Consider the following 25,494-nt stretch of genomic DNA (forward strand, 5'->3'; position numbering starts at 1 on the left):
GACTTTTAATTTTTGGGTTTTTTCCACTTTAAAATTTTTAAAAATAGAGCATTTCCATATATGCAACAAACCACACAAAAAAGAGAATTCTATATGAAACCATGAATCTCCAAATCAAACTGTTTGCTTTTATGAGCCTATGATGTTGATGCACCATTCATAAACTATTATCAAAAGTAGAAAGCCTAAACTCCTATTGCAAAATGAATAGGGATAGGGAATGGACCTATCATTCAGTGGCCCAGAGAACTCCCAGGTAAGGAAACTTCATCCACCAAAACAGGTTAAGTACCTCTGTTGCACAATCTTAGAGAGTCACCTAGCTCTAGAGAAACTTGCTCAGGGTCCCATAGCCAGTATGTGCCAGAGACAGATCTTGAATCCAGGACTTCCTCTCTCCAAGGCCAGATCTCTTACTTCTGCAGATATTTGTATTGCTGTGTCTCAGTATAAGAAAATTTACATATTGCTGCTAAGTCTATTCTAAAGCACACAAGCAAAGAATAATCTATAGGGGACATGGGAAGTCAGAAGGCTTAAAATAGTGGGATAAGGAGTCATCCCTGTGGACCAAATGAGTTCTCAGGCTACTTTCCAGGCCGCTAATCCTATGGCTTTATGTAGCACAGAGCTACATAAATTGGTTCTCTACATTTACAGCGGCATTTGGGGTCATTTTCACAGTGACTATAGAAAGGACTCTCATTTCCTTCACAACCGATTGAGTGGCTGAAGGGAGGGAGATGTCAATGGTGCTTAGAAATCTCAGCCTTCCTTCAGACTTGCCTTTGAAGGCATATGGGGCACACCTTAAGAGTCTTATTGTCTTGCTCTGTTTCTTTTCCTTTTTTGGTGGGTCCAGACCTGTAATTCCATCAATAGGGGTACCTCTACTATGGAAACTCTCTCCATTAACACAAACCTACAACTTATTTGTAACATGATGGCCTCAGAGAGAAACAGAGATGCCAGGGGCCATGAGAAGTTAAGTGTTTCTCCTCACACAGCTAGCTTATGCAAGGGTCAGCATTTGAACCCAGGTCTTGTGTTGCTCCAAGGCAGGCTCATGGTCAGCATAAAAATTTACTGAACTGAACTAAATTCAGATACTGAGGATGAGTTTTCCGTAGGAATTATTATTCATCAGATACATCCATAGAATTATTTACTTTCCTTCTTCCTCCAACTGTCTAGTATACCTAATTTAGCATTTCAGTGGCATCAAACCACCAAGAAAGAGCCTGAGCATCACTTAATCTCCCCTCGTCTCTTACAGACAGTTTCAAGAAAAATGCCAGGCTCACCCACATTTCTAACAGCTTAACATATCTACGGGGACCTCACTGAAAGCCACTTCCATTCTTTCCTAACTCCACATATCTACCCTTTCTTATCAAGCCTAAGAGAGCACAAGAATCGTCACGAGACCAGCAAACCCATGAAAGCCTAGCCAAAAGGGCAATAAAAAGTCAAATGTCATATTTCTGTTTCTTGTTTCTTTAGTAACTAGGCAGATATGAGTTTAAATGACTATAAAAGTACTTCTCTTTTAAGGCTCTTTACATACCACCTCCTTCTGTTAGTGGTTCAAGCTTTTGGGTGTCTGCCACACATCTATATTTTATGTAAGGGGGGCAAGCTTTGTCTCAGAATAATAGTGACATTTATGTACCACTTTAAGATGCAAAAAGCATCTCAACCATCTTGCCTGAATCCCAGTTCTCCTTGCAACTTGAGAACTAATGCATAAATTCAGGATTCAACAGCCAGAGACAAAGAAGGGGGATGGGAAGTGATAGAGGTGAGGGTATACTGAAATAAACATGATACTCATCTGTGGATGAGCCCAGAGGGAGCCTTAAATTAGAAACCAGACACAAATGGCCATGTGGGTGGAATCCTGACTAGAGTCCACTGAATACCTCAACGGACTGCTCAATTTTAGAGAGATGGGAAGGGAAGATTCTAAGTGAATAAATTCCTCGCTGTAACTGTTGCACACCTTGACAATGTAGCAAGGGGGTATGGAGAGGCTATAAATGGCTCACTTGTTTCCTTTACAGTAAGAGATTTTGGAGAATGGAGGTCATCTTAATCTGGATAACCTCCCCACTGAAAACCTGACTTCAGCGTTTTCTTTGTGTCTTCTATTTAGTTCTGCATTTTACTAATGTTATATGCAAAGTATTTCATACGCTAAAAAGCATGACATGAATGTAAGCACTCTCTGTCATTGTTAATATCCTTGCTTTATACATATACTCCTTGTATCATGCCCATTTGTGGTAGAAAAAATGGGATTAGTTTAGCAGCATTTATCACTATCATTGGCCTAAATATTAAGTGAACTTTATTTTAAATTCTTAGAATTAGTCCCAGACTTAATCAGCTAATGAACTGTACTAACTCATGTAGAAAGCCTCCTTGGAAATAAAGACTATTATCTGTCATCAAGGAAGCAGCTTTTACATAAACCAGGTACTTTTTTATGAAGAGAAAAAAACCCCAACAAAAACAGTTAGATTAATCTTTACCCCACAGTCTGCGATGCATTTGAATGCAAGGAGGCAGGCAGTTTCTCCTAGGAATAGAAATATCCTAGGCCTGGAACAAAGAAATTGTGTTCGAGTAACCCAGCTCTGCCACCTTGGGCAAATGCCTTCTCCTCTACAACCTCTGTCTCCTCATCTGTAAAACGAAGATAACAATACTTGCACTGCCTACTTCACAGGGTTGTCCTGCAGCTCAAACAAGATAGTACATATTAATCAGTATTAATACAAGGGTAGCAAACTATTTTAATAAAGGATGATATGCTCCAACCTTCTTCCTATCATTCTTCTCAAGACTGAAATAATAATGTGTATATAATGGACATTGAATGAACATTTTCTTATGGATTTTCCATCCATAATTTTCAAGGCTCTCTGGTGTTTGTTTTTGTTTTGTTTGCTTTCAAAAGCACTGAGAAGGGAAGGGAAAATAATGAATATGATTTCATTTTTAAAAGTTCAGACAATTTCAAAGAATGAGAAGAGTGAAGAGAAAGTTAGGCTAGGGCCTGACAAGGCGTTAACAACATTGGTTCTACTTTATTTCTAATAGCACCTTAGTTATTTGCTAGGAGCAGGGGAGTAGAAATGATCAAATTCAAAGGCAATGTTAAGTAATGTGCATTTTTATATATATCTTAAAGCAATCAAATGGTTAAAATGTGAAACATAAACTTAGCCCTCTAAAGAGTCAAGAAAATGTACATCTCTCCTTTCCTGGCAGAAGTGGTACACTATGTGGGTGGAATATCGCATACACTGTCAGGCATCTCATCTGTTGGGTGGTTTTGCTGGATTGCTTTTTTTTCCTCTCTTTTTTCTTTGTTACAATAGATGGTTTTTTGGGTAAGAGAAGGGAAAGGATATAGTCAGTAATATCCCAATATCAGGAAAATCCCAAGTGATGTAAAAAAGAAAAGATATATATATGTATATTTATGTGTGTGTGTGTGTGTGTGTGTGTGTATAAAAAATCAAACCCTTCCATTTTATTGTCTACTTTATATTGTGACAATATGGTATTCTTAGAGGACTCCTATCAATACCTAGGGTCAATTTGTACTTTAAAATAAGAACTGCGAAATTATTGTGAAACACGAAGCCTAGTATTCCCATGGGATGCTCACACCCTCATGTGTCAAAGTGCTTTTAGCTTGTCCAAATTAGATTATTGGCCTGTAGACTTACATAACACATAAAACATTACTTTCTCTTGCAAGTATGAGCAGAGAGTCAGGAAGAAGTTTTGTGAGTGTCTGAACATTTCCTTGAGAGCAACATTGTGCCCAAAGCAAATCTGGCCATCTTTAAATGGAAGATGATATTAATAAAAAAAAATCCTTTTCAGAAGGACTTGCATGAAAGGAAGCTGACCTATATAACTAAAAATGTAGTGTTACTATGAAAAAATAGAGAAATGTCAAAAATGTAAATACAAAAGCAAGTCAAATTTCTGGAGCTTTTTTCAATATAAAATTTTAAAACAAATTTCCATAAAGGTCCCTCTATTAGCCACACAAAATAGAATATATACTAGTTTTAATATGAAAGAAGAAATTCATAGAATCATTTAACCACTAAAATGCAAGATAGCTATTTTTAAAAAGGAAACTTTCCAGCAACCCTAAAGTCAAAATTTAAAAATTCAATATCTTTAAGATGAAAGTATTTTAACAATAGCAAAACCAAAAATTTGAAGTCGGGGAAAAAGGGATGTTGAACTAAGATCTCTATGGCTCCTTCCAGCTCTGACATTCCAGGATTCTATGATTCTATGAAAACATTGAAAAACAAGATTAGTTTCCATGTTATTTCTTTGTTAGAAAATAAAATGAATACTCTCCATGGGAGGAAACTTGGATGACAAGAACCTTTTAGGATGTAAATCATTTTAGGATAGCATATTTGGGTTTTTCTTACCACATACCTCTGCTCTCGATAATTTCTTTCCATCGATGAGAGGAGGGAAAAAACAACAACAATAATTAGTTACGTATGCATCTAGATCAGGGAGGACACTACTCATAATTGTAGTGTTTTGGTACTCTTTGGAAGCTTTGTATCAGCAGGCTCTGAGTCACAGGATTGTACAATTCATGATATATATACAATTTGGGAACATCACTATGGGAATCTTGACACCAAAGAGCTAGTATCTGTCTATCTTCTCCTCGCCCTCCCCACATGCATGAAGTATGTGAGAGTGATGGTCTTCTTCCCCCCACAACCCTCACCCAAGCAAGCTGAACTGCTATCTGTCTGTTTCCTAAAGGGTAGAATGGGGTAATAATATCACCTTCTTCCCAGGGCTGTGAGGATCAAATGAGATATCAGTGAAGCACCTTGCAAACCTTAAAGTGCTATATAAATGCTAGTTAGTATTATTATTATCAACTATAATTAAAATAATAATAATAATAATTTCCTTCTCTCTTTCACCTGGTTTAAGAACCACTGGAATCTTCAGCTCTGCTTCAAATGGTCAGACTGGTAAAATGAATCTGTGGGTCAGTCTTGTACAAGGGATTGTACTACTGTGATTTTTGTGATAGGCAGCTCATGAAGTTACAGCTGTTGTTATTGTCTGTTGTTAGCACGTGGTATCTCATAGACCTTTTCCTTTACTTCTGGGATTCTATAATTTCATAAACCTAATACAAGGCTCCCTTCCTTCCCCCAAACGATTTTGTTGTCAAATTAAAGAATTTGTCTTATACTATTCTACAAATGTCATTCTTGTATTTTAAGGATTTACAGGATGCCAAAGATATTCTGTGGTGAAATGTTGTCCTTGAGAGACAAAGGAGCTCTCGACAGACATCAGACCTGAGAAAGGTCATTTTCCCAAAGGCCTCCTGGGATGTGTATTTTACTGTAAAAATACAATATGATTTCACCATCATTTTTATGACCTGTGGCCATGATGGCATTCTCATGAAAAGGGGGCTTTTTGAGAAGTATTTTGATATGACTCTTCTATTTCTTAAAAATGTATTGTCAACTTTCCACATTGTTGATAACCTAAGGTCAACACAGGAGAAAAGAAGCCCAAACAATAGGCCTGGATAATATTTTTTCTGAGGCAGGGATCCACCACCAATTTTGTAACACAAGAGAGTTTCCAGCTATCTTAGGAAGTGTTACCAAATTCTCAAAAGAATATATATATATACAGATATATATATAGATATAGATATATAGATATATATATATATATATAGATATATAGATATACACACACACACACAGATATATATATATATAATTGGCCCATTGTGGTTAATACATACATACATTCATATATACATATATACACATATATATGTGTGTGTATGTATGTATATATACATATATATGTGCCCATTGTGGTTACTAGATATAGATATAGATATGTACACACACATATACATACATATACATAATTGGGCCATTGTTGTTTATATGTATATGTATATGTGTGTGTGTGTGTGTACATATACGTACACATACATATATACACACATATATACACATGCATATATACACACACATATATATATAATTGGCCCATTGCAGTTACTAGAGGGTGTGTATCTATATATCTCTCTATATATAGATATATATACACACACACATGTGTGTGGATATATATGATTGGCTCATTGTGGTTACAGGAGGGTGTTTTGCATTTCATTTGCGTGCTTCTTTGAGAGTGAACAAAGGTAAAGCTAAGGTGTCCTAATGATATTGCAGACCTAAGTTGTAATCCTTTGGACGTTTCACCTTCTTCTATGAGGGCCTGAAAGGACTCCATGGATGAGGTGAGGTCCCGAGTGCTCTGAACATGGAGCGGTGATGGTCTCCTCCCCCCAACAACCCTCACCCAAGCAAGTTGACCCAGCGCTCCAGGGCCAAAGTCAATGTCAGGACAGAGTGTGGGCTTTAGAGAAAAGGGATACACGACCCTTTGTGGTCAAAAAGTGCAGTAAATGAATAGGCATCATTCTTTTAGAAAGTCTTAGTTTGACACATTGTGATAAGTGCATCGATCTGAAGGAAGATCTGGATCAAAATTACTTTATTCAGATTCTTGATTTTTTTCCCATGGTAGAATGTAAGTTTCCTGAGGGCAGGGATTGGTTCACTTCTGTTCTGGTATCCCCTACTCCTAGCACTATCGTATAGCACACAGTAAACAGGGAAAGGAAAAGGAGGGGAATTCGAATTTATGTAGTGCCTACAATGTGCCAGGCACTATTAAGCCTCCACAAATTTTATCTCAGATGATCCACACAACAACCCCAGGAAGTAGGTGCTGTTATTACCCACATTTTACAGTTGGGGAAACTGCCGAGGGTCACACAGCTCATTAGTGTCTGGGGCTGGATTTGAATTCAGGTCATCTTGACTCCAGGCCTGGCACTCTATCCACTGTGCCACCTAGGTGCCTAATAAATCCTTCTTTATTGATCAATTGACTGACTGATCCTGTGCTCAGTAGTTCTCTGTGTCCTAGATATCTTCGCCCTTGAACTTGAACTTCTAGAAGCAACTGAACATCAAGAGTGGGATGAGTTTTATTCTTGTTGGGTTAGTCTTGGTTTTTTGAGGTTGGGTCCTCCTATCCCCCCGAGTCAGAAGTGTATCAGCTGCTGTCCAGCTGACTCTACTGCAAATCAGCAGGAAGCTTTGACCTTCTTTGATTCTTCCCTGGGCAGGTTTCCCCCTCCTTAGGCAGTCATGTTCTCCCCTCCTTCCTCCTAGGGGCCACCATATTGGTTCCAGACTTAGTGCGGACACCGGATTGGCTCTGGGTCTACTCTAGCTCAAAACTCCCGAGCTGAAGTGATCTGCCAGCCCCAAACTCCCTAGCAGTACGGATTGTAGGTGTGTGCCACCCACCATGTCTGCCTTGGGACAGTCTTTAAAGGGGAAGCACGTCCTCAGCCTCTGTTTAACACTTTGATAATATTAGCTAACTAGTGCTGAAAAACTTATTAACAAGGCAAGAGCAGGAAGAAGGTTCCCAAGCTCGTATGTAATAATCTATGTATAATATTAATATTAATTAATTAATTAAAATTAAATAACAATAATCTATAATATCCAGAGTATCTAGGGATAGTTGATATGTCACTTGTTTGCTGTTAGTAAAAGAAAGGACCTGAGTTCAAATCCTAACTCAAGTATTTACCTTCTCCCCAATTTGAATGAATAATTTTACCTCCCTGGGCATGTTTGTTTTCTCATATAAAAATCAAGAGGCTGGACTAGATCAGTGGTGTCAGACTCAAAACAGAAACTGTGGGCTACATGTTGACCTAGAATACTACAAATTAACATTATCTATGTTTTATTGTATTTTTATTTATTTTATTAAATATTTCCCATGGGCTCCTGGATGTGAGTTTCACACCTCTGGACTTTGAAGGATCTTTCTAGTTCTAGAGCTTATGAATACTGAGCCATCCTTGGTGTTCTAAGAGAAACAAAGTGGGTAAGTACCAATCTAACCCATAGGCACATTCCTTGGAATTCTAGGCATAAGCCTGAAGCAAGAGAAAAGTGACATTTCACACTCATCTCTGCCACAAAGTTCACATTAATTTTCATTCACACTGCATTCACTCTGATTTTTAAAAAATTCCATAGAAACCCTTTTAAGTGCAAAGAACATGTCACAAAATTAAACAAATAATATCACATCTCCAACCAGGTTGGGAATGACCAGCCATATTCACTTACTTAATGGTATTAAACTTAAACTTTTGAGTTCATTTAAAGCTGTATTCCCTAAAGTATAGCACAGCATTAACAAAACCAAGAAATGTTACTTACTTGTAACCCCATGCAGCTATTCCTAATATGAGAGCCAGCACCAAAATAGTGCCAGTAATTATCCCTATTATGATATTTTGCCAGCAACACCTGTAAAAAAAAATACATTGAAGGTTATTCAATGTGATTTAAATATCTTAACTAAGAAGTCTTCCAAATGTTATTCTGAATAATTCCCAAGGCACAAATATAGAGAAGACACTATGTCAAGGATGGGGAGCCTGCAGCCTTGAGGCCACATGTGGCCTTCTAGATCCTTGGGTGCAGCCTTTTGACTGAGTCCATGTTTTACAGAACAAATCCTTTTATTCAGGGGATTTGTTCTGTAAAGTTTGGACTTAGTTAAGGGGCTGCACTTGAGGATCTAGAAGGCCACATGGGGCCTCTGGGCTGCAGGTTCCCCGCCCCTAGTCTAGGTCTTACATTGTGAATTATCCATCATATATGGAGAAAGAATAAATCCAAATGAGGAAACTGAGTTTTTTTAATTTCTCATGGCTATTATATGACTAATGATATTATAATCAGCCCAAATCTACCTTGCTTTGAATGCTTTCTCTGATACCTATGTGACTTTGAAGAAATCTCTTACTCCCTCCTTATTTGTGAAATATGAAGGTTAGATTAATTGAGTTATATAAGGCCCTATTCAATTGTAAATCTTTGCTCTTCTGTGTCAACCTTTGAAACGCCTTTTCTTCATAAATCCATGTGGAAGAGCTCATGAAAAAACTGTTATTGTTGTTATTGTTCATCTTTCATTCTCAAAGAGGACCAATGATGTCAGGAGGGCGATGTCTTGACTCTCAAGTGAACTGAATTTAAGTGAGGCAGGGCTGTGCAAAGTGACCAGCCTCACTCTCTCCTCCAGAGTCACGGGAGTCCAGTGGCAACACACAGGTCAAAACAACTGGCAACGCCCCGGATGCAGTGGCCTTTTTAAGCTAAGGTCTTTCCCAGGTCTCAGTTTGTCTGAGCATTGGCTCATTGGCCCATTCAATAATTAAAGGCCAGGTAAGAACTGAGGCAAAAGATGGCCTAGTTTGGGGGATTAGAAAGTTCATGACTTCTCTCATTATTTGGAAGGGAAACAATTCTTTTGGTCCCTTGGGTATCATTTCCTACAGTGAAGTATTCATGTACTGAAAGGCAGCAACACATTTGGGAAGGGTCCATTCACTGTCAAGGAAGGTCTACAGGGTTCTGAATGATGTGAGCACTGCTTGGCTTCATTTAACTTCTTCCTCCTTCTTAACAGCACATTATTAAGCCTTCTTCCGCTCCTCCCCAAACCTCATGTCACGTCGCAGTCAACAAGCATTTCTACATGAAGCACTTACTACGCGCCAATCCCTGTACTAAGCTCACAGTCTGGCTTTGGTGAGACAGGAAAGCTATAAAATAAATGCTGCAGTTCTTGTTAGAGAATCAAGGGTTGGATATGACACTTCCCCCCAGATAGTCACAAAAATATTCTTTTTTGGTGTATTGATCATTAGTCATTCACTTACTTTTTTCTGCATTATCCTATGAGCTCTTTGAGAGCATGAACTGGTTTTTTTTTCACCTTTTTTTGTATCCCCAATGCTTGGCACATAGTAGGCACTTAATAAATGCTAGATAATTGACTGATTGCTCCAATAAAAGCCCTTCCTGGCAACAAATGTATATTTAGAAAGGATCACCAATAAAATATTTTTTAAAATTCACAGAAAAAAATCAAAAAGGACTGCAGAAATGGATACAGAGTAATTTTGTTAGTATTTTATTAAACTTCTACACATATATGCTAGGTGGTGTGGTGGATGGAGTGCTGGGTCATCTTCCCCAGTTCAGATCAGGCCTAGACACTTATTAGCTGTGTGGCTCTGGACAAATCACTTAACCCTGTTTGCCTCAGTTTCCTCATCTGTAAAATGAGATGGAGAAGGAAATGACAAACCACTCCAGTATCTTTGCCAAGAAAACCCCAAATGGGATCACAAACAGTTGGACGTGACCAAAAAAATGACTGAACAACAAAAATACATGTGTGTATGCATATATACAGAAGTTCACATGTTCATAGGCTTTTTTCTTAATATTTTTGCATATGAAAATGTTTTTGTTTGTTGATGATTTTTAAATACTCAAAAAAAATTTTAAATCAATCATGAACCCTGCATTTAAATTTGATGGTTGGGGAATATTAAGTTAGTACAAAAAAGATTTATTTATCATAATGAAATTTCAGGAGAGATTACTGATCCAAATTAATGACATTCTCATAGCATTCCATGTTTGAAAATTTCATTTTGAGAGTCAAGATCATCCAAAATTTATAGAAAAAATTAATTCAATAAACCCTGAAAACCAGTTATCATTTGAGGACAGTTAATAGTTTTGCCAGGTATACCTCAGTTACGTACAGATTGAAGTAACTATAAAAATAATAATTTAGTTGACAATGCTGAGGCAATATTTTTGTTCTCCCTTCTTGAGGACTATAATTCACTGAGACTAAAGTGTGTACTTACCATTGCCAGGCCCAGATAGATCAGATTTTGAGCCATCATTGTACGGTAAATAAGTATTACAGTCTGCACCTATCCAATGCTTGTTACAGACACATTTTATTTCATTACTGCAAACCTGAAAGCCAAAATGTGGATTGAGAATAAAAATCATACATAAATAGATCATAATACAATGTTACAAACAACAAAAATTAACAATGATTACACTTATTTTCCTTAGGATATCTTTTCCTGATCCTTCATTTCATTCATCGTGTGTCTAAAAAGTCTTCTCTCATTCCTCAATTGCAAGTCATTCTCACATCAACTTACAGAAAACAATGGGGCATAAAAAAAGAACAATGATTATCCCTAGAAGAAATGAAGCAAAATTATAAAATGATGATTTTGCTTTCAGCTATAGCACAAAAGGAAGATAATGGAGAAATCTACATGGAAACAGAGACAGTTCCACAGTATCCATGCAAATCTTCCATTAACTCATAGAGAAGGGTCCTTGAAAGGATAAAGAAGTCTTGGGTTCTAGACCTAGGAGAGCTAAGATTACAGCCAGACAACTGACATAGAAGGAAGACAGGTCTACTCAGGCTGGGGCTACAGATCATTGAGTAGGGAGGAAAGGTCATGCTTGTGGCTCACATGTGTATCTGAAGGTTTCTGGCACAAGAACAAAACTCAACCTTTTCTCTTCAATCCCAGCACTAGATAGAAACAAGTACGATAGAAAGAGAACTGATGGTGGAAGCAGAGGACCCGAAGTTGAATCTTGCCCGATGACAAGTTACGTGAGCTGGAGAAAGTCACTAATTCATGAACAATGTAATGACTTTAAAATATAAGCAAAGCCTAAAAAGTACAATTGGACACAAACCCAACAAGAATTCCTGGAAGAGGGGCAGCTAGGTGGCGCAATGGAAAGAGCACCAGCTCTGAAGTCAGGAGGACCTGAGTTCAAATTTGGCCTCAGACCAAACACTTGACTTTACTAGCTGTGTGACCCTGGGCAAGTCACTTAACCCTGTTTGCCTTAAAAAAATTTTAAAAAGGAAAGACGGGAAGACTTGGAGCTCTGCCCTCATGGGGTGAATCAGCTAGACCTTGTTCAGTGCTGGTGGCCCATAGTAACTGTGAGAGTGACAGCTAATTCCTGGTACCCTCCTTCGGAAGGGGCAATGGTTCCCAAGACAATAAATCACTAAGACACTTCTCTGTGTATCTCTCATAAATACACATAGAAATGTATAGAACTGGAATAAATATGTACTTTGCTTATTCCAGAACAATGATCCAAGAAACTATAATGATTAATTGATCAAGCAAAAACCCATCTTCACTGCACCTGAATCTCAGTTACATGGCTTATCAAAGGCTTCCTTCCTTTCTATTCATTGTTAAAAAATATTTGCCCAAAGCATTACATGCTTATCTTTTTCAATCCCATTTTAGCTTGTGAAATTTTACATCTCCTACTTCATTTAAAAAAGAAAAAAAACAAAGTAAAGCAAATCAGATATCATTAACATAGATGAGAGAGGAGAATCAGAGATTATAATTAGATACAATAATTTTTACTTCTTTTCCCCCCTCAGTCAAGCAATAGTAATAGTTATAGTTGCTGTTTTTCAGTCATGTCCAGCTCCTCATGACCTCACTTGGGGTTTGCTTGGCAAAAGATGCTGGAATGGTTTGCCATTTCCTTCTCCTGCTCACTTTACAGATGAGGAAACTGAGGCAAACAGGGTAAAGGGACTTGCCCAAGGTCACATAGCTAGTAAGTGCCTGAGGCCAGATTTGAACTCAGGAAGATGTCTTCCTGACCTCAGGCCTGGTGCTCTCTCCATCAAACCACCTAGCTGCCCAATAGTTATGGTAGAAGGACACAATGTGGATTTCATATTCATATGCTACTTAGTAAATTTTCAGTATCTAGTTTATTTCGTAGAATCAGGAAAAATAACTGGTTTAGAACCAGGCACATTTCACAGAGTATACATCACAAAGTTTGAATTCAAAGGAACTTAAAGATAATCTAGCTTAATTCTGTTGTTTTATAGATCAATAAACTGAGTCCTGAGAGTTTAAGTAACTTGTTGAAGACCATACATTTCACTGATAAAAATTAAATACATAATTCACATTAAGATAGAGTAAATAATACACAAACATACCCCATTTCCTGAACAAATCGCATTTTCTTTTTTACTCAAGCAGGTACTGAAGTTGAAAGAGGCAGTAGGGAGACACCTACGTTCTAGGCACATCATTTCGGGGCCACATGGTGTCCCATCTTCAACGTAGCCAAGGTCTATCTCTTCTTCAAGCTTAACATGACCACCACTACAGTAAGTAAGCAATATTTTAAAAAAATGTAGTTATGTTTTGGAGCAGATTGTGTGTGTGTGTGTTTTTAAAGATATATATATTCATTCCTTAATTGATTTTGAAACCACCTTCATTAACTAAATGATGACTAATATCACTGCATTTGTATTCTGTTTATCCTTAGAAAGACAGTAGAATGAAGAACGATGGTACATCTTCCTACATGTAAAGGCATGGCAGTAACTTAATCTTTAAACTAATTGGTAGGGTAATCAACAAGAACAATGCATTCTAATATATCAACACAATTGATATAAGAACTGAAATCAAATTTCTACTTAATTTTTATCACCTAAGGCCAAGTCAATCATAATTACTGCTCAACACCAAATTCTAATCTTATAACCAAGTGGGTTCGCTAAGGTCCATTTCAGTTCTAACATTGAGGATGAAAGTTTTTTTGAATTACCTTTTCCTTGTTTTATTCTATAAATTTAAAAAATAAAATAAATAAAAACTTACCTTTTTCAAAGAAATTTCTGCATTCACAATATTATATTCTATAATGGGGCAATAATAGAACTATATGATTATAAAAATGCTATTCAATGTAATTCCATACTTAGGGGGTCAAAGATTTAATCAGCAGGAGTATTTCCTTCATGATCACAGATTCTAACCCTTCCATGACTTAGTAAATGAGGAAATCTTAACCCGGGGTTCTTGAATTTGTTTTTTCAATATTCTGACAACTTTATTTTAATAGAATTAGTTTTCTTTGTAATCCTTATGTATTTTATCTTACTAATTTAAAAATATTGTTCTCAGAAGAGATCCATAGGTTTCACTAGATTGCCGAAGGGGTCCATGATGCAAACAAGGTTGAGAACCTCAGTAGTAAATAGCCTTTGAGAGTTCCATGGCCAAAATCATCATGTCGCAGTCAACCTGTTGATGAAGCTTTCCAAATTTAGCTAGCCTGGTCCTTAATTGGGATTACAATCCATTGATGGGTCACGTCACAACCCTCCCAACAGCAAAGTAGGATGTGCTGGTCTTAGCCCTCTGTTTAGCACAGCCTCCAAGGAGCCAAGGTCTCCTCTCCAGTCCAACAAGACATCAGAGGAAGACATGAGTGGGAAGCTATTTAATACAGCCACCATTTTGTTAATTCAGCAATCAAAAATGATCATTGTTTCATAGATCTATTAATTCAAAACTCCCCACTCATCATCCATGAAAAGATGAAACAAGAAGAAGCAATCTCTCTAACTGATAAACTGAAGCTTGAAAGACTCGAGGTGAAAAGAAGTGGAAACATATATTTTAATCATTGTATTTGGGCCTGAGAAGATGAACAGTTGTTCTTGTGCTGGCTCACATGCTGACAACCACTTGACTGTAGTTCAAAAAGTTGTTGTCCAAATCCAGACACAATGGGGGGAGGGGGGAAGCAGCAGCATGAAATGGGATTTGGTATCAATGGAGCCGAGTTCAAATCCCAATTTTGTCCCTCTCTGGGCCTCAGTTTCTCCATTTGTTTAAATAAGGAGGTTGGACTAGATGACCTTGAAGGTCTCTTCTCACTCTAAATCTATCATCTTACGATTCTTTTCTTTTTTCATAGAATCGTATAGAGAGATAGCTGGAAAAGGCAGCAGAAGCCATTTAGTCCACTCTCTTCATTTATTGGGGAAACCGAGGCCCAAGAAGTTTAAATGACTTTCCCAAGGTCACACAGGTAATATCAGATGTAAGATTTGAATTCAGATCCTCTGACTACAGAAAGTGGTGGTTGGTTTGTTTTTTTTTTTCCTACTGTGACTCAATGCCTTTTCTCCTACTCTATTTTGATTTGAACAACGGCCCCTTGAACAAGGTTTCTGTGGTTTTATTTTTAACAAATAATTCATTTTCCCGACTAAAGCCCAATTCTATTGTCTCATCATGCAACGGAGGTGACCCATGTTAAAGGTCATAGCAGCCAAGCACAAATTCTGGCAGATGCCACCACACCGGTAATCACAGAATTGGAGAGCTGACCATCTTATCCAACCCACAGAAGAAGGAAATTCCGACAATAATGTGCCCAACAACTGGCCGTCCAGTTTCTGCTCAAAGACCTCCAAAGAGGAGGAATCTACCTTGGAAACCTTAAAAAATGCTTTAAGTCCAAGGCTACCAATGGCTGTCATCCAGGGACCAGACTGAGAGGGCAGCGTCATTACCCTCCGGGAGGCTATCAGATGATGAAGGTTTTGGAGTAACTTATGAACTCATCTCCTCAGTCATGGAAGGATTGTAATCTGCGCTGGCTGAAGAGGTAACCCACACTAATCAAATAGCCAATCATTTGAAGTATTGAAGACAGTGGTGATTCCAAGGTTCTGGGTGGGAGGGAAGAGGCATTGCATGCTTTGCTTTACAATAAGGTGGTAATCATTCTACTTACCTGCAGTTTAATGTCCTTCCCTGCTGCACAACTAGAGAGGATGTGATTTCCCCATCTAGCTCACCAAGCCTTGGAATGTTACCAATGTTGGTACATAGGAGGTAACCACAAAGTACATCCCTAAATCAACAGAGGGCACAAATTGCTTACTTCATATACAAAGTGGTTGGACAGGTTATTTCTACCCGAGAAGCTTGGATATAACTATTAAAAGGGATGGCTGATCATTTACACGGAGCATTCCAATTTAGGGGAAACATATTATGATACCATAGTGCTTGTTTTTGTTTAACTACAGAATTCATTCAAATCCTAAGAAAATAAACCAGGCCAGCATACTCTACTTCTTCTAACAAAAGGCAGTGTCATATACTGGATATGGCCTCAGAGATGGCCTTAGCGCCAAGAAGACCTGGGTTGAAATACTGCCCTGATACATACTGGCTATGTGACCCAGGTCCAATCGCTTGCCTCTCAGTGTTCTAGGTCAGAGGTCAGACACAACCAGCAAGCTTTCAAGTATTTGCTCTATGCACTTACTTCACTGAACTGTTCAATCAAATTAAGGACTACCGAATTAAGTTATCCTTTACATAATACTGCTTAGCAGCAAAATTTCCATCCACATGAACTTATCAATGTAACCAGTTCCTTTTTAGCAAAGACCTTAAGAACAGTCCTCTTTCACAATGAATAATTTTATCTTACCTTCCACTCTGAGTATTAAAGAGCTTTGTTTGTTGTTCAGTCTTTTTCAGCCATGTCCAACTCTTTTTGACCCCATTTGGGTTTTCTTGGCAAAGATACTTGCCATTTCCTTCTCCAACTCATTTTACAGATGAGAAAACTGAGGTAAACAGAGGTAAGTGACTTATCCAGGGTCACACAACTAGTAAGCATCTGAGGCTAGATTTGAACTCATGTCTTTCTTACTCCAGGCCCAGCACTCTATCCATTGCGCCACTTAGCTGCCCCCCATTTTAAAGAGTACCTTATACATAATTTTCTTTTATTCACTCCTACATAACTACACTGTTACTTATTTAGTTTCCTTTACTAATTACTTCTGACTCTCTGTTTTCATTATAACATTATATTCTTATATTTAAAAAAGAAAACTTTCACTGTTCTGCTCTGTCGGAAATACTGTCTAAAATGTTCTGTATGATTAATGAATTTTCAGTTTTAATCCTGATGATGTTAACATATTAATGAAAGATTTTGACATTAATAGTTATTCAGAAGATTGGTGAATAAAACAGCAAGGATGAATGTGAAAAAATCAGACTTCATTAAATGGAAAAAATACGAAGACTTGGATATCATCAAGCAAAAAAAATCCTAAAAATTCTACTAACTCAGCCTTATTTTCTTTCTATTTATGCAAAACATAGAGGTCCCTTTGACACTGATGAAAATCTTTAACTTTCAACCCTCCACGAAAAAATTATCCCTTCATTCAATAGATACCGAATATCTTTTATAGTCAAGGGATTGTACCTGATGCCATACATTATTTTTTAAATTAAATTTTATTTTATGTCCATGGAGATCTGACACCTTTCTCTTCTTCGCCCACCCCTAACCCCACTGAGAAGGAAGAAAAACTTAAACCCTGTTAAAAACTTTATAATCAAGGAAAAGACCTGCATTGGCTTTGATCAAACCAAAAAGACAAGATAAAAGCCTGGACTAGGATAGAGGCAGGATCAACAGGAAGGAAAGCATATTTCATCATCAGCCCTCTGGAAACAGGCTTGCTCATTATATTGCTAGGGCTCCTAAATCTTTCAAATTGTTTGCCTTTACAATATAGTAGTTATTATAGAAATTGTTCTACTGGCTTCACTCTGCATCAGTTCATACACCTTCACAGATTTCTCCAAAAACACCCCCTCCTCATTTCTTACAATATTTCATCACAGTCATATACTATGACTCGTTCAGCTTTTTCCCAGTTGATGGGCATCCTCCCAGCTTCCAATTCCTTGCCACCACAAAAAGCTGATACAATACATTATTAATAGACTAGAGAGAGTGTCTACCTTTAAAGTAATTTAGAGCCTAGAAGAAAGGGAGATTAGACATATGTATATGCAACTATAACATAAGGTTTTTGTTATTTGTTCAGTTGTTTCAATTGTGTCTGACTCTTCCTGAGTCCATTTAGGATTTTCCTGGCAAAGATACTGGAGTGTTTTGCCATTTCCTTCTTATTTTACGGATGAGGAAACTGAGGCAAACAGGGTTAAGTGACCTGCCCAAGACCATACAGCTAGTAAGTGTCTGAGGAAGAATTTGAACTCAGGTCTTCCTAACTCCAGGCTCTATCCACTGTAGCACAAGGTAATATGTGGCAGTTACCAAAAGAGGTACAGAAAGTACCTCAGAAAGAGGAGAAACTACTTTTGACTACAACAATCTTGGAAGGCTTCACAGAGGAGGTAGAATTTGAGTTCAGCCTTGGTGGATGAGAAGGATTTTAATAAGTAGATGGAAGAGGAGATAAGAGAGAAGAGAATTCCACACATGCTCTCCTCATGCTCTCCAGAGATGCCTGAAGCATGTTCAGGAATACAAGAAATCCAGTTCATCTGGAGTCTAGCTGAGCGGAGGAAGCCTAAAAATTACGGAAGATGCCAGATGCAGATATTTGTTCTCTATTTGGTAAGCAATGGGAACCTAATGAGGCTTTCAAACAGGAGAACAACGCAATTCAAGCAGTGATTGAGGCAGAGGAAATCACATAAAGTAAAGACTGGTGAAGTCAAATTCAAAAAGCCCCACGACTGCATACTGACTTAGAAAACCACAAATCAGCATTAACTGTGTTACACTGTATTCTTTACTTATTTTGTTAAGTATTTCCCAGTTACATTTTAATCTCATTCTGGTCACGCTCGGGAGTTTTCACAGGACATGAGTATGACACCTCTGGTATACTGAATGATTAACTTTTGGTGGGGGGAGAAAGTACAAGGAGGTTAATTATGAGCCTTATGTGTAACCCAAACAAGACAAGATAAAAACCTGAACTAGGAGAGAGGCAGGATCAGTCCCTCCTCAAGAACCTATAGAATGGGCCCTTCCAGTAAGATGAGTGAAAGAAAAGCCAGCTTCAACCTCAGTTTCCCTTCACTCCATAAATCTGCCAAATAAAGTGAACAAACAATAATAACAAAAAGAAGGGAATGGAAAAAACAAATAAGGAAAATCTAAAAGAAAAACCAGGAGACAGAAGAATTAGGTAAACAACAAAGAAGCCTGAATAAATACATAATAAAGTCTAGGGGGTATAATAAAGTGAGTAGAAATCTCTGGAAGAAAGAAAGAATTCGGAAACAACAACTATACTCTTAGAAATGCAAATAGAATAATCACAAGAATCTGAAGTATTATTTTTCAAGGTTTTTTGTGTTCAACTGAGAGGTGAAAGGGCAGATTATAAATGTACATAAAAGAAAAAATTTATTTTAAATTGCAAGAACCCCTAAAGTAGGATGGAAACATAATACAATAATTAAAGGAAAAGATAAGGAGAAATATTAGAGCTCTTAAAATTCGAAAAATCAGAACCGACAGTTTAGAGCAGAAGGCAAAAGATATTAATAAAACAGTACTCTGTAAAAATGGCATCAAGATAACAAAAATAAAGAGATGAAGTAATAGATAGCTAAGCAAAATTAGAACACATGAAGCCTCTATAAATTATAGCAATGGAAGACTTGGAAGACAAGTCTGAGAGAAAATTTGAGAATTGCTGGTTGCCCAGAATCAAAAAGCATGAATGTAATTTTCAGGAAATCATATACCACATTGCCTACAAGTATTAGAAAGAGAAGGCAAAATTCAGGTCAAGAAAATCAATAGGACCTTATTAGAGCGGAATATCAATTTTAATTTACCTAAAAATGTAGTTTCCAAAAATCTAGATTCAATTTTAAGTATGCAAGAAATACCAATTTACATATCAAGGAACAGCAGTTCAGATTATGCAGGACTACTCACTAATAACATAAAATGAAAGAAAAAGCTAGAAATATGACATAATTAACATAAAAAGAAATCAGTCTACGTTCTAAAATAACATATCCTACAAAGCTAAGTACATTTCTACATGAAAGAAAATGGACCTTTAGCAGAAGAACGTATTTTCAAATATTCATTCAAAGAAAATCAGAGATTAACAGGGTCTTAAATGCCAAATTCAACAAACAAAAGAAACATAAAATAACAATGGTAATGAAGATTTCACAGAATCATGAAAAGACTTATGTGATGCAGAAGGAAAGAAACAATGCCAAAGGAAAATGACACCCAGTGACTACAAGAAAGTAACTGAAAATGGAAGTTAGCAAAATTCAAAATAAAGACAATAGACTTTGTTGCTAAGTGGTTAAAGTTCACTTGTATTTCCTTTATGTTAATGATCAGTAAATCATAAAAGTAGACAGTGAAATGCATCATTAGTTTCAATGATTCTATTAGGCAGTTTTACTTAGCTGTATTTGGGGAATGCACTTTGTCAGGATTTTGAGTGTTACTGAATGTCAAAACAAAATGTTTTAGTAAAAACATTTTTAAGAAATAGAGAAAAGAAAAAAGATAGGAAGGGACAGATATGAAAAAAATAAAAAGGAAGAGTCAACAGGACTCTGCTGAGGAAGGAAAAAGAGAAAAGAGTCAAAGATGATTCTGAGTAACTGGGAATAGGAAGGAGTTAATTCTGAGTAGGATGGTGATGAGTTCAGTTAAAGTGTGAGAGATGTTGAGTTTTCAGGATATTCAAGGAGAATTTCCATCAGATCACTGAAATATGAGACTAGAATCTAGGAGAGAGGTTAAGACTGAAATTATACGGCCAAAGACACAAAATCTGAGCATATCCCTGTTGTTTTAAGGGAGTTGTGAAAATTTCTTCTACTCCCTCCCTAACCCATCTTATTGGGAGAAAGGCAGTTAGTTAATACAGTGGATAGACCACTGGACGTGAAGACAGGAAGACCTGAGTTCTAATCCCCCCTCAGATGCTTTCCATCTGTATGACCCTAAACAAATCACTTTATCTTCTGTCAACTTCAGTTTCCTCATCTGTAAAATGGGGATAATAATGGCACCTACTTCCTGGGGTTGTTGTGAGGATAAAAGGAGATATTTGTAAAATGTCTTGCAAATTTTAAAGTGTGATATAAAACCTAGTGATGATTATTGCTAGTTATTATGACTGCATTCTAAAGATTGATGACTGGTTATCTTGGAAATGGGGTAGATTAGATGTGAAAGAGAAAAAAAGAAAATAATAAATGAATTATAGCTACAACCAAGAGATAAAAGGCAGCAAGACCCAGGATAAACTGAAGAGGGATAGAGGTTATGCTGATGCATGTAATTACTGAATAATGTAAACAACAATTAAAGTAGGAAGGGAAGAGAGGAATAAGTATTTATTAAGCACCTACTATGTGTCAGGTCCTGTGCTAAGCACTTTACAAATATCACATCATTTGGTCCTCATAAACACCCTGTGAGGTAGGTGCCATGATTAGCCTCATTTTACAATTAGGGAAACTAAGGCAAACAGAGGTTAAGTGGCTTTCCCAGACTCACATAGCTAACAAATATCTGAGGCTACATTTGAACTCAGTTCTTCTCCATCACTCTACCCAGGGCATCACCTAACTACTTCCACCTGGTGCTGATAACTGAGGGACATTTTAGTAGGGCAGGAGCCTCTCCAATGAGTATCATGGGCAAGGGAGGAGAGTGGAATATGGCTTAATGAATACAATCTCCTGTGTTTAGATGCTAAGAGGGGACTTAAGCTCTGCATGCACAAACCCATTCCCTCTACAGGAATGCTCAATACTCAAATAAGTTTAGATTTCTTCTATATTACTCTCTGGCTCCAGGAGGGAGTCCAGAAGCCAAAAAAAAAAAGTGCAATAGTAAGATTCTGTTCCTCCAAAATTTAGTTAGAAACTAGGTAATAAATTCCCAAACTACTTCCCCAACTTACTGTTTGTTGCACTGAATCCAAGTGTCTTTGTCTCTCCCACAGTTGCCTTTCTCGGTCCCTTCAATATTCAGTTTTTCATAGCAGTATTTATCAGAAGCAGTCACTTCTGAAACAGAGAAGTAGCCTTCTTTAGCAAACCAGGGCAGGTAGAAATTTCTCAAGCTCAGGCACAAAGGGAAATGTGGAGCTACAGAACTGGACCAATTGTCAGGTCACTCATTCAAAAAGTTCTCGACAAATATGGCAAGACTTTTTAAAAAATGATCCTCGGACATCACTTGTAGCTAATGCACATTTTCAAGTGGGGATTATGTTTCATGGATCTCAGTTTGAAATTTGGCAAAGTAAAATAAACACAGACCTAAGACAGATGTCTTGCCTGGCAAAGATCCCAAACTGAATTTCATGTTTTGGGTCTTTTTTTAAAAATTAAATCCCAAGCTCTAAAGAAAGCAATGATTCTAACTAAGTAGTAGGTCCCAGAGAAGTTGAGGGAAAGGAAGTCAGTCATGAAAGAGTGTTTGGAAGATGTACCCACAAAATTTGAATCTTTATAACTTCAAATTTACTAAGAATAAAAAATTATCTCAGAATGTGGGAAATAAACCTCTCTGAAACATGATAATGAAATATGTCCCAATCAACTACAAAATAATTTTGAACACTCAGAAGTCTAGCAAAACCTTCATCCATTGGTCAAAGGAATATTCTCAACACATTTGCTAGATTTTAAAAATATTCCAAACTCCTGTGTGAAATGGATTCTTAGAATGCCAAGAGGGAAGGTAATTCCTAGCATCAGTGTTTTGGGAGTGATTTCAGAGGGCTTCTGGTGTTCCTAAAGCGTGGCACCCCTCAGAAGTTCAGGCAGAGGCCAGGTGACCACACCTCCCATGTCCAGAACTTTCCTACTTCATGACAGCCTGCTCTGTTCTCAGCCAGCTCCAATTACTGGGAAATTCACCTTCATATCTTATTGAAATGTACCCCTTCCATCACAGTTTTTGCCCACTGGTCCTAGCTCTTTCCTGCGGAATATCACAAAATGCCTAGTCCTCCCTTCCACAAACCTGCACATAGGTAAATCTCTCTTCTCCAGGCTGAAGTGGGTTCCTAGTTCCTTCAGTCACAGATGACGTGACATGGGGTCTTCTCACCTCTTCCATCAACAGCACCATAACTATACTTTACAAACTGCTTTCCTCCAACAACTCCATGAGGAGACTAGTGCATGTACAGTTCGACCATCCCTACTTTACAGATGAGGAAACTGAGGCTCAAAGTGACTTGATTCCCATAATCCAGCTGGATAATGCTGGTGCCAGAATTTTAACCTTCTTCTCCCCCTCCCCGAATTCCACATCTTTCCACTGCATCATGCTTCCTCCATTATCACCACCACTACTATCACCACCACCACCACCATAATCATCATCATCACTGTCACTGGCATTCATATAGCCTGTTAAGGTTTGCAAAGCACTTTATGTATCTCATTTGATCCCTACAATGACCCTATGAGATAGACACCATTATTATCCCCATTTTACATATGGGGAAACTGAGGTTGAGAAAACTTAAAAGACTTGTCAAGAGTCATGTAGCCAATGTATATGAACTCAAAAAAGGCCCTGAACTTGATTCTTACTGATGCTAAATCCAGCAGTGTATCTACTGTGTCATCTAGTTTCCAGGCTTCCTTTCTCTCCCTTTCCTCTTACCCCTACTACTACAATCTGTTAAAAGCCTAGTAGAATGTAAGATATTTATTAACCTTGCCCCTAGCGGGGTTGGAATACTGTGACATCACTGTCAGTTCAAGGGATATAGGATGACAAGCATGATACTTAAGCTAATTTCCTTCTGGGTTCTTTGCCTATTGTTAAGGTTGGTTTTTGTTCAGTTGTTTTCAGTCATGTCTGACTCTTCGTGACCCCATTTGTGGTTTTCATAGCAAAGATAATGTGGTGGTTTGCCATTTCCTTCTCGCTTCTTTTACAGATGAGGAAATTGAGGCAAACAGCCTTAAGTGACTTGCCCAAGGTCATAAATCTAGTGTCTGAGGCCAGATTTGAACTCATGAAGACGCATCTTCCTGACTCCAGGCCCAGCACTCTATCCACTGTACCATCTAGCTATTAGGGTTAAGCTGTCATCAAGTGAGACACAGCTAGAACCTCTTCTAAAACAGACCATTTAAAATAGCATTTAAATAGAACTTGAGATTTTTAAATTTTGTGGTCTCAGCATAAGAGGCACATTTTCAATTCTGAAAATCTCACATACCTGGGAGTGAAATGCATGTGTTTGCAAGGAAAGCACTTTGTAAACCTAATAGGCAAGGTATGATAATCATGGCAGCAGAGGAAGTCAACCAAGATAGTGAAGGGCTAACAAATCTCTCTCTCTCTCTCTTTACCCCTCTTCCCCCTTTCCATTCTGTCTCTCTTGTCCCCCTCTCTCTTCCCTCTCTCTCTTTCCCTCACTCCCTCCTTCTCTCTCTCTCTCTCTCTCTCTCTCTCTCTCTCTCTCTCTCTCTCTCTCTCTCACACACACACACACACACACACACACTGCTGCTCTCTCTCTCTCTCTCTCTCTTCGTTTCTCTCACTCCTGCTCTCTCTCTCTCTTTACCCCTCTCCCTCCTTTCCATTCTGTCTCTCTTGTCCCCCTCTCTCTTCCCTCTCTCTCCCTCACTCCCTCCTTCTCTCTCTCTCTCTCTCTCTCTCTCTCTCTCTCTCTCACTCCTGCTCTCTCTCTCTCTTCCTTTCTCTCACCCCTGCTCTCTCTTTCTCTCGCTCTCACTCCTGCTCTCTCTCTCTTTCTCTCTCTTACTCCTGCTCTCTCTCTCTCTTTCTCTCTCTCACTCCTGCTCTCTCTCTCTCTTTACCCCTCTCCCTCCTTTCCATTCTGTCTCTCTTGTCCCCCTCTCTCTTCCCTCTCTCTCCCTCACTCCCTCCTTCTCTCTCTCTCTCTCTCACTCCTGCTCTCTCTCTCTCTCTTCCTTTCTCTCACCCCTGCTCTCTCTTTCTCTCGCTCTCACTCCTGCTCTCTCTCTCTTTCTCTCTCTTACTCCTGCTCTCTCTCTCTCTTTCTCTCTCTCACTCCTGCTCTCTCTCTCTCTTTACCCTCTCCTCCTTTCCATTCTGTCTCTCTTGTCCCCCTCTCTCTTCCCTCTCTCTCCCTCACTCCCTCCTTCTCTCTCTCTCTCTCTCTCTCTCTCTCTCTCTCTCTCTTCACTCTCTCTCTCTCTCTTCCTCTTCACCCCTCTCTCTTTCTCTCGCTCTCACCCTGCTCTCTCTCTCTTTCTCTCTCTTACTCTCTCTTCTCTCTCTCTCTCTCTCTCACTCTTCTCTCTCTCTTTACCCCTCTCCCTCCTTTCCATTCTGTCTCTCTTGTCTCCCTCTCTCTTCCCTCTCTCTCTGTCTTCCTCTCTCTCACCCCTGCTCTCTCTCTCTTCCTCTCTCTCACCCTTGCGCTTTCTCTCTCTCTCTTTCTCTCTCTCTCTCTCTCTCTCTCTCTCTCTCTCTCTCTCTCTCTCTCTCTCTCTCTCACACACACACACACACACACACACACACACACACACATATCTAGCCTAGAGAAGAGACAGCTGAAGAGCTTTCTTCAATTGTTTGAAAAGCTGTTGTATGAAGGACAAAGGTGACCTAGGATTCGGGTCCATTGAAGGTAGATCTGGAAGCAACCTTCTAGACCATCTAGTCCAATTTCCTCATTTTACAAATGAAGAAACAAAGGCCCAAGGAAAGGGGTGGGGTTGACCAGCCTAAGGTCACACAAGGTCACATAGCCAAT

General features: G+C 38.4%; 1 protein-coding gene across 3 annotated transcripts in view; it reads right to left on the reverse strand.

The window, feature by feature from the left end:
• Window positions 1–25,494, reverse strand: part of ADAM22 (ADAM metallopeptidase domain 22) — a 276,346-nt gene that overhangs the window by 39,260 nt on the left and 211,592 nt on the right. For all 3 annotated transcript variants that reach the window (XM_078151853.1, XM_078151849.1, XM_078151856.1), the window contains exons 21-26: window positions 21,676–21,781; window positions 15,660–15,779; window positions 13,054–13,222; window positions 10,882–11,000; window positions 8,370–8,459; window positions 4,480–4,497 (exon numbers count right to left, since the gene is read on the reverse strand). In XM_078151853.1, the coding sequence (XP_078007979.1) occupies window positions 4,480–4,497; window positions 8,370–8,459; window positions 10,882–11,000; window positions 13,054–13,222; window positions 15,660–15,779; window positions 21,676–21,781 (622 nt within the window). The remainder of the gene's footprint in view (window positions 1–4,479; window positions 4,498–8,369; window positions 8,460–10,881; window positions 11,001–13,053; window positions 13,223–15,659; window positions 15,780–21,675; window positions 21,782–25,494) is intronic.

Source organism: Phascolarctos cinereus, unplaced genomic scaffold (assembly GCF_003287225.1).
Source record: "Phascolarctos cinereus isolate Bilbo 61053 unplaced genomic scaffold, phaCin_HiC Scaffold_1;HRSCAF=81, whole genome shotgun sequence".
NCBI classification, from domain to species: domain Eukaryota; kingdom Metazoa; phylum Chordata; class Mammalia; order Diprotodontia; family Phascolarctidae; genus Phascolarctos; species Phascolarctos cinereus.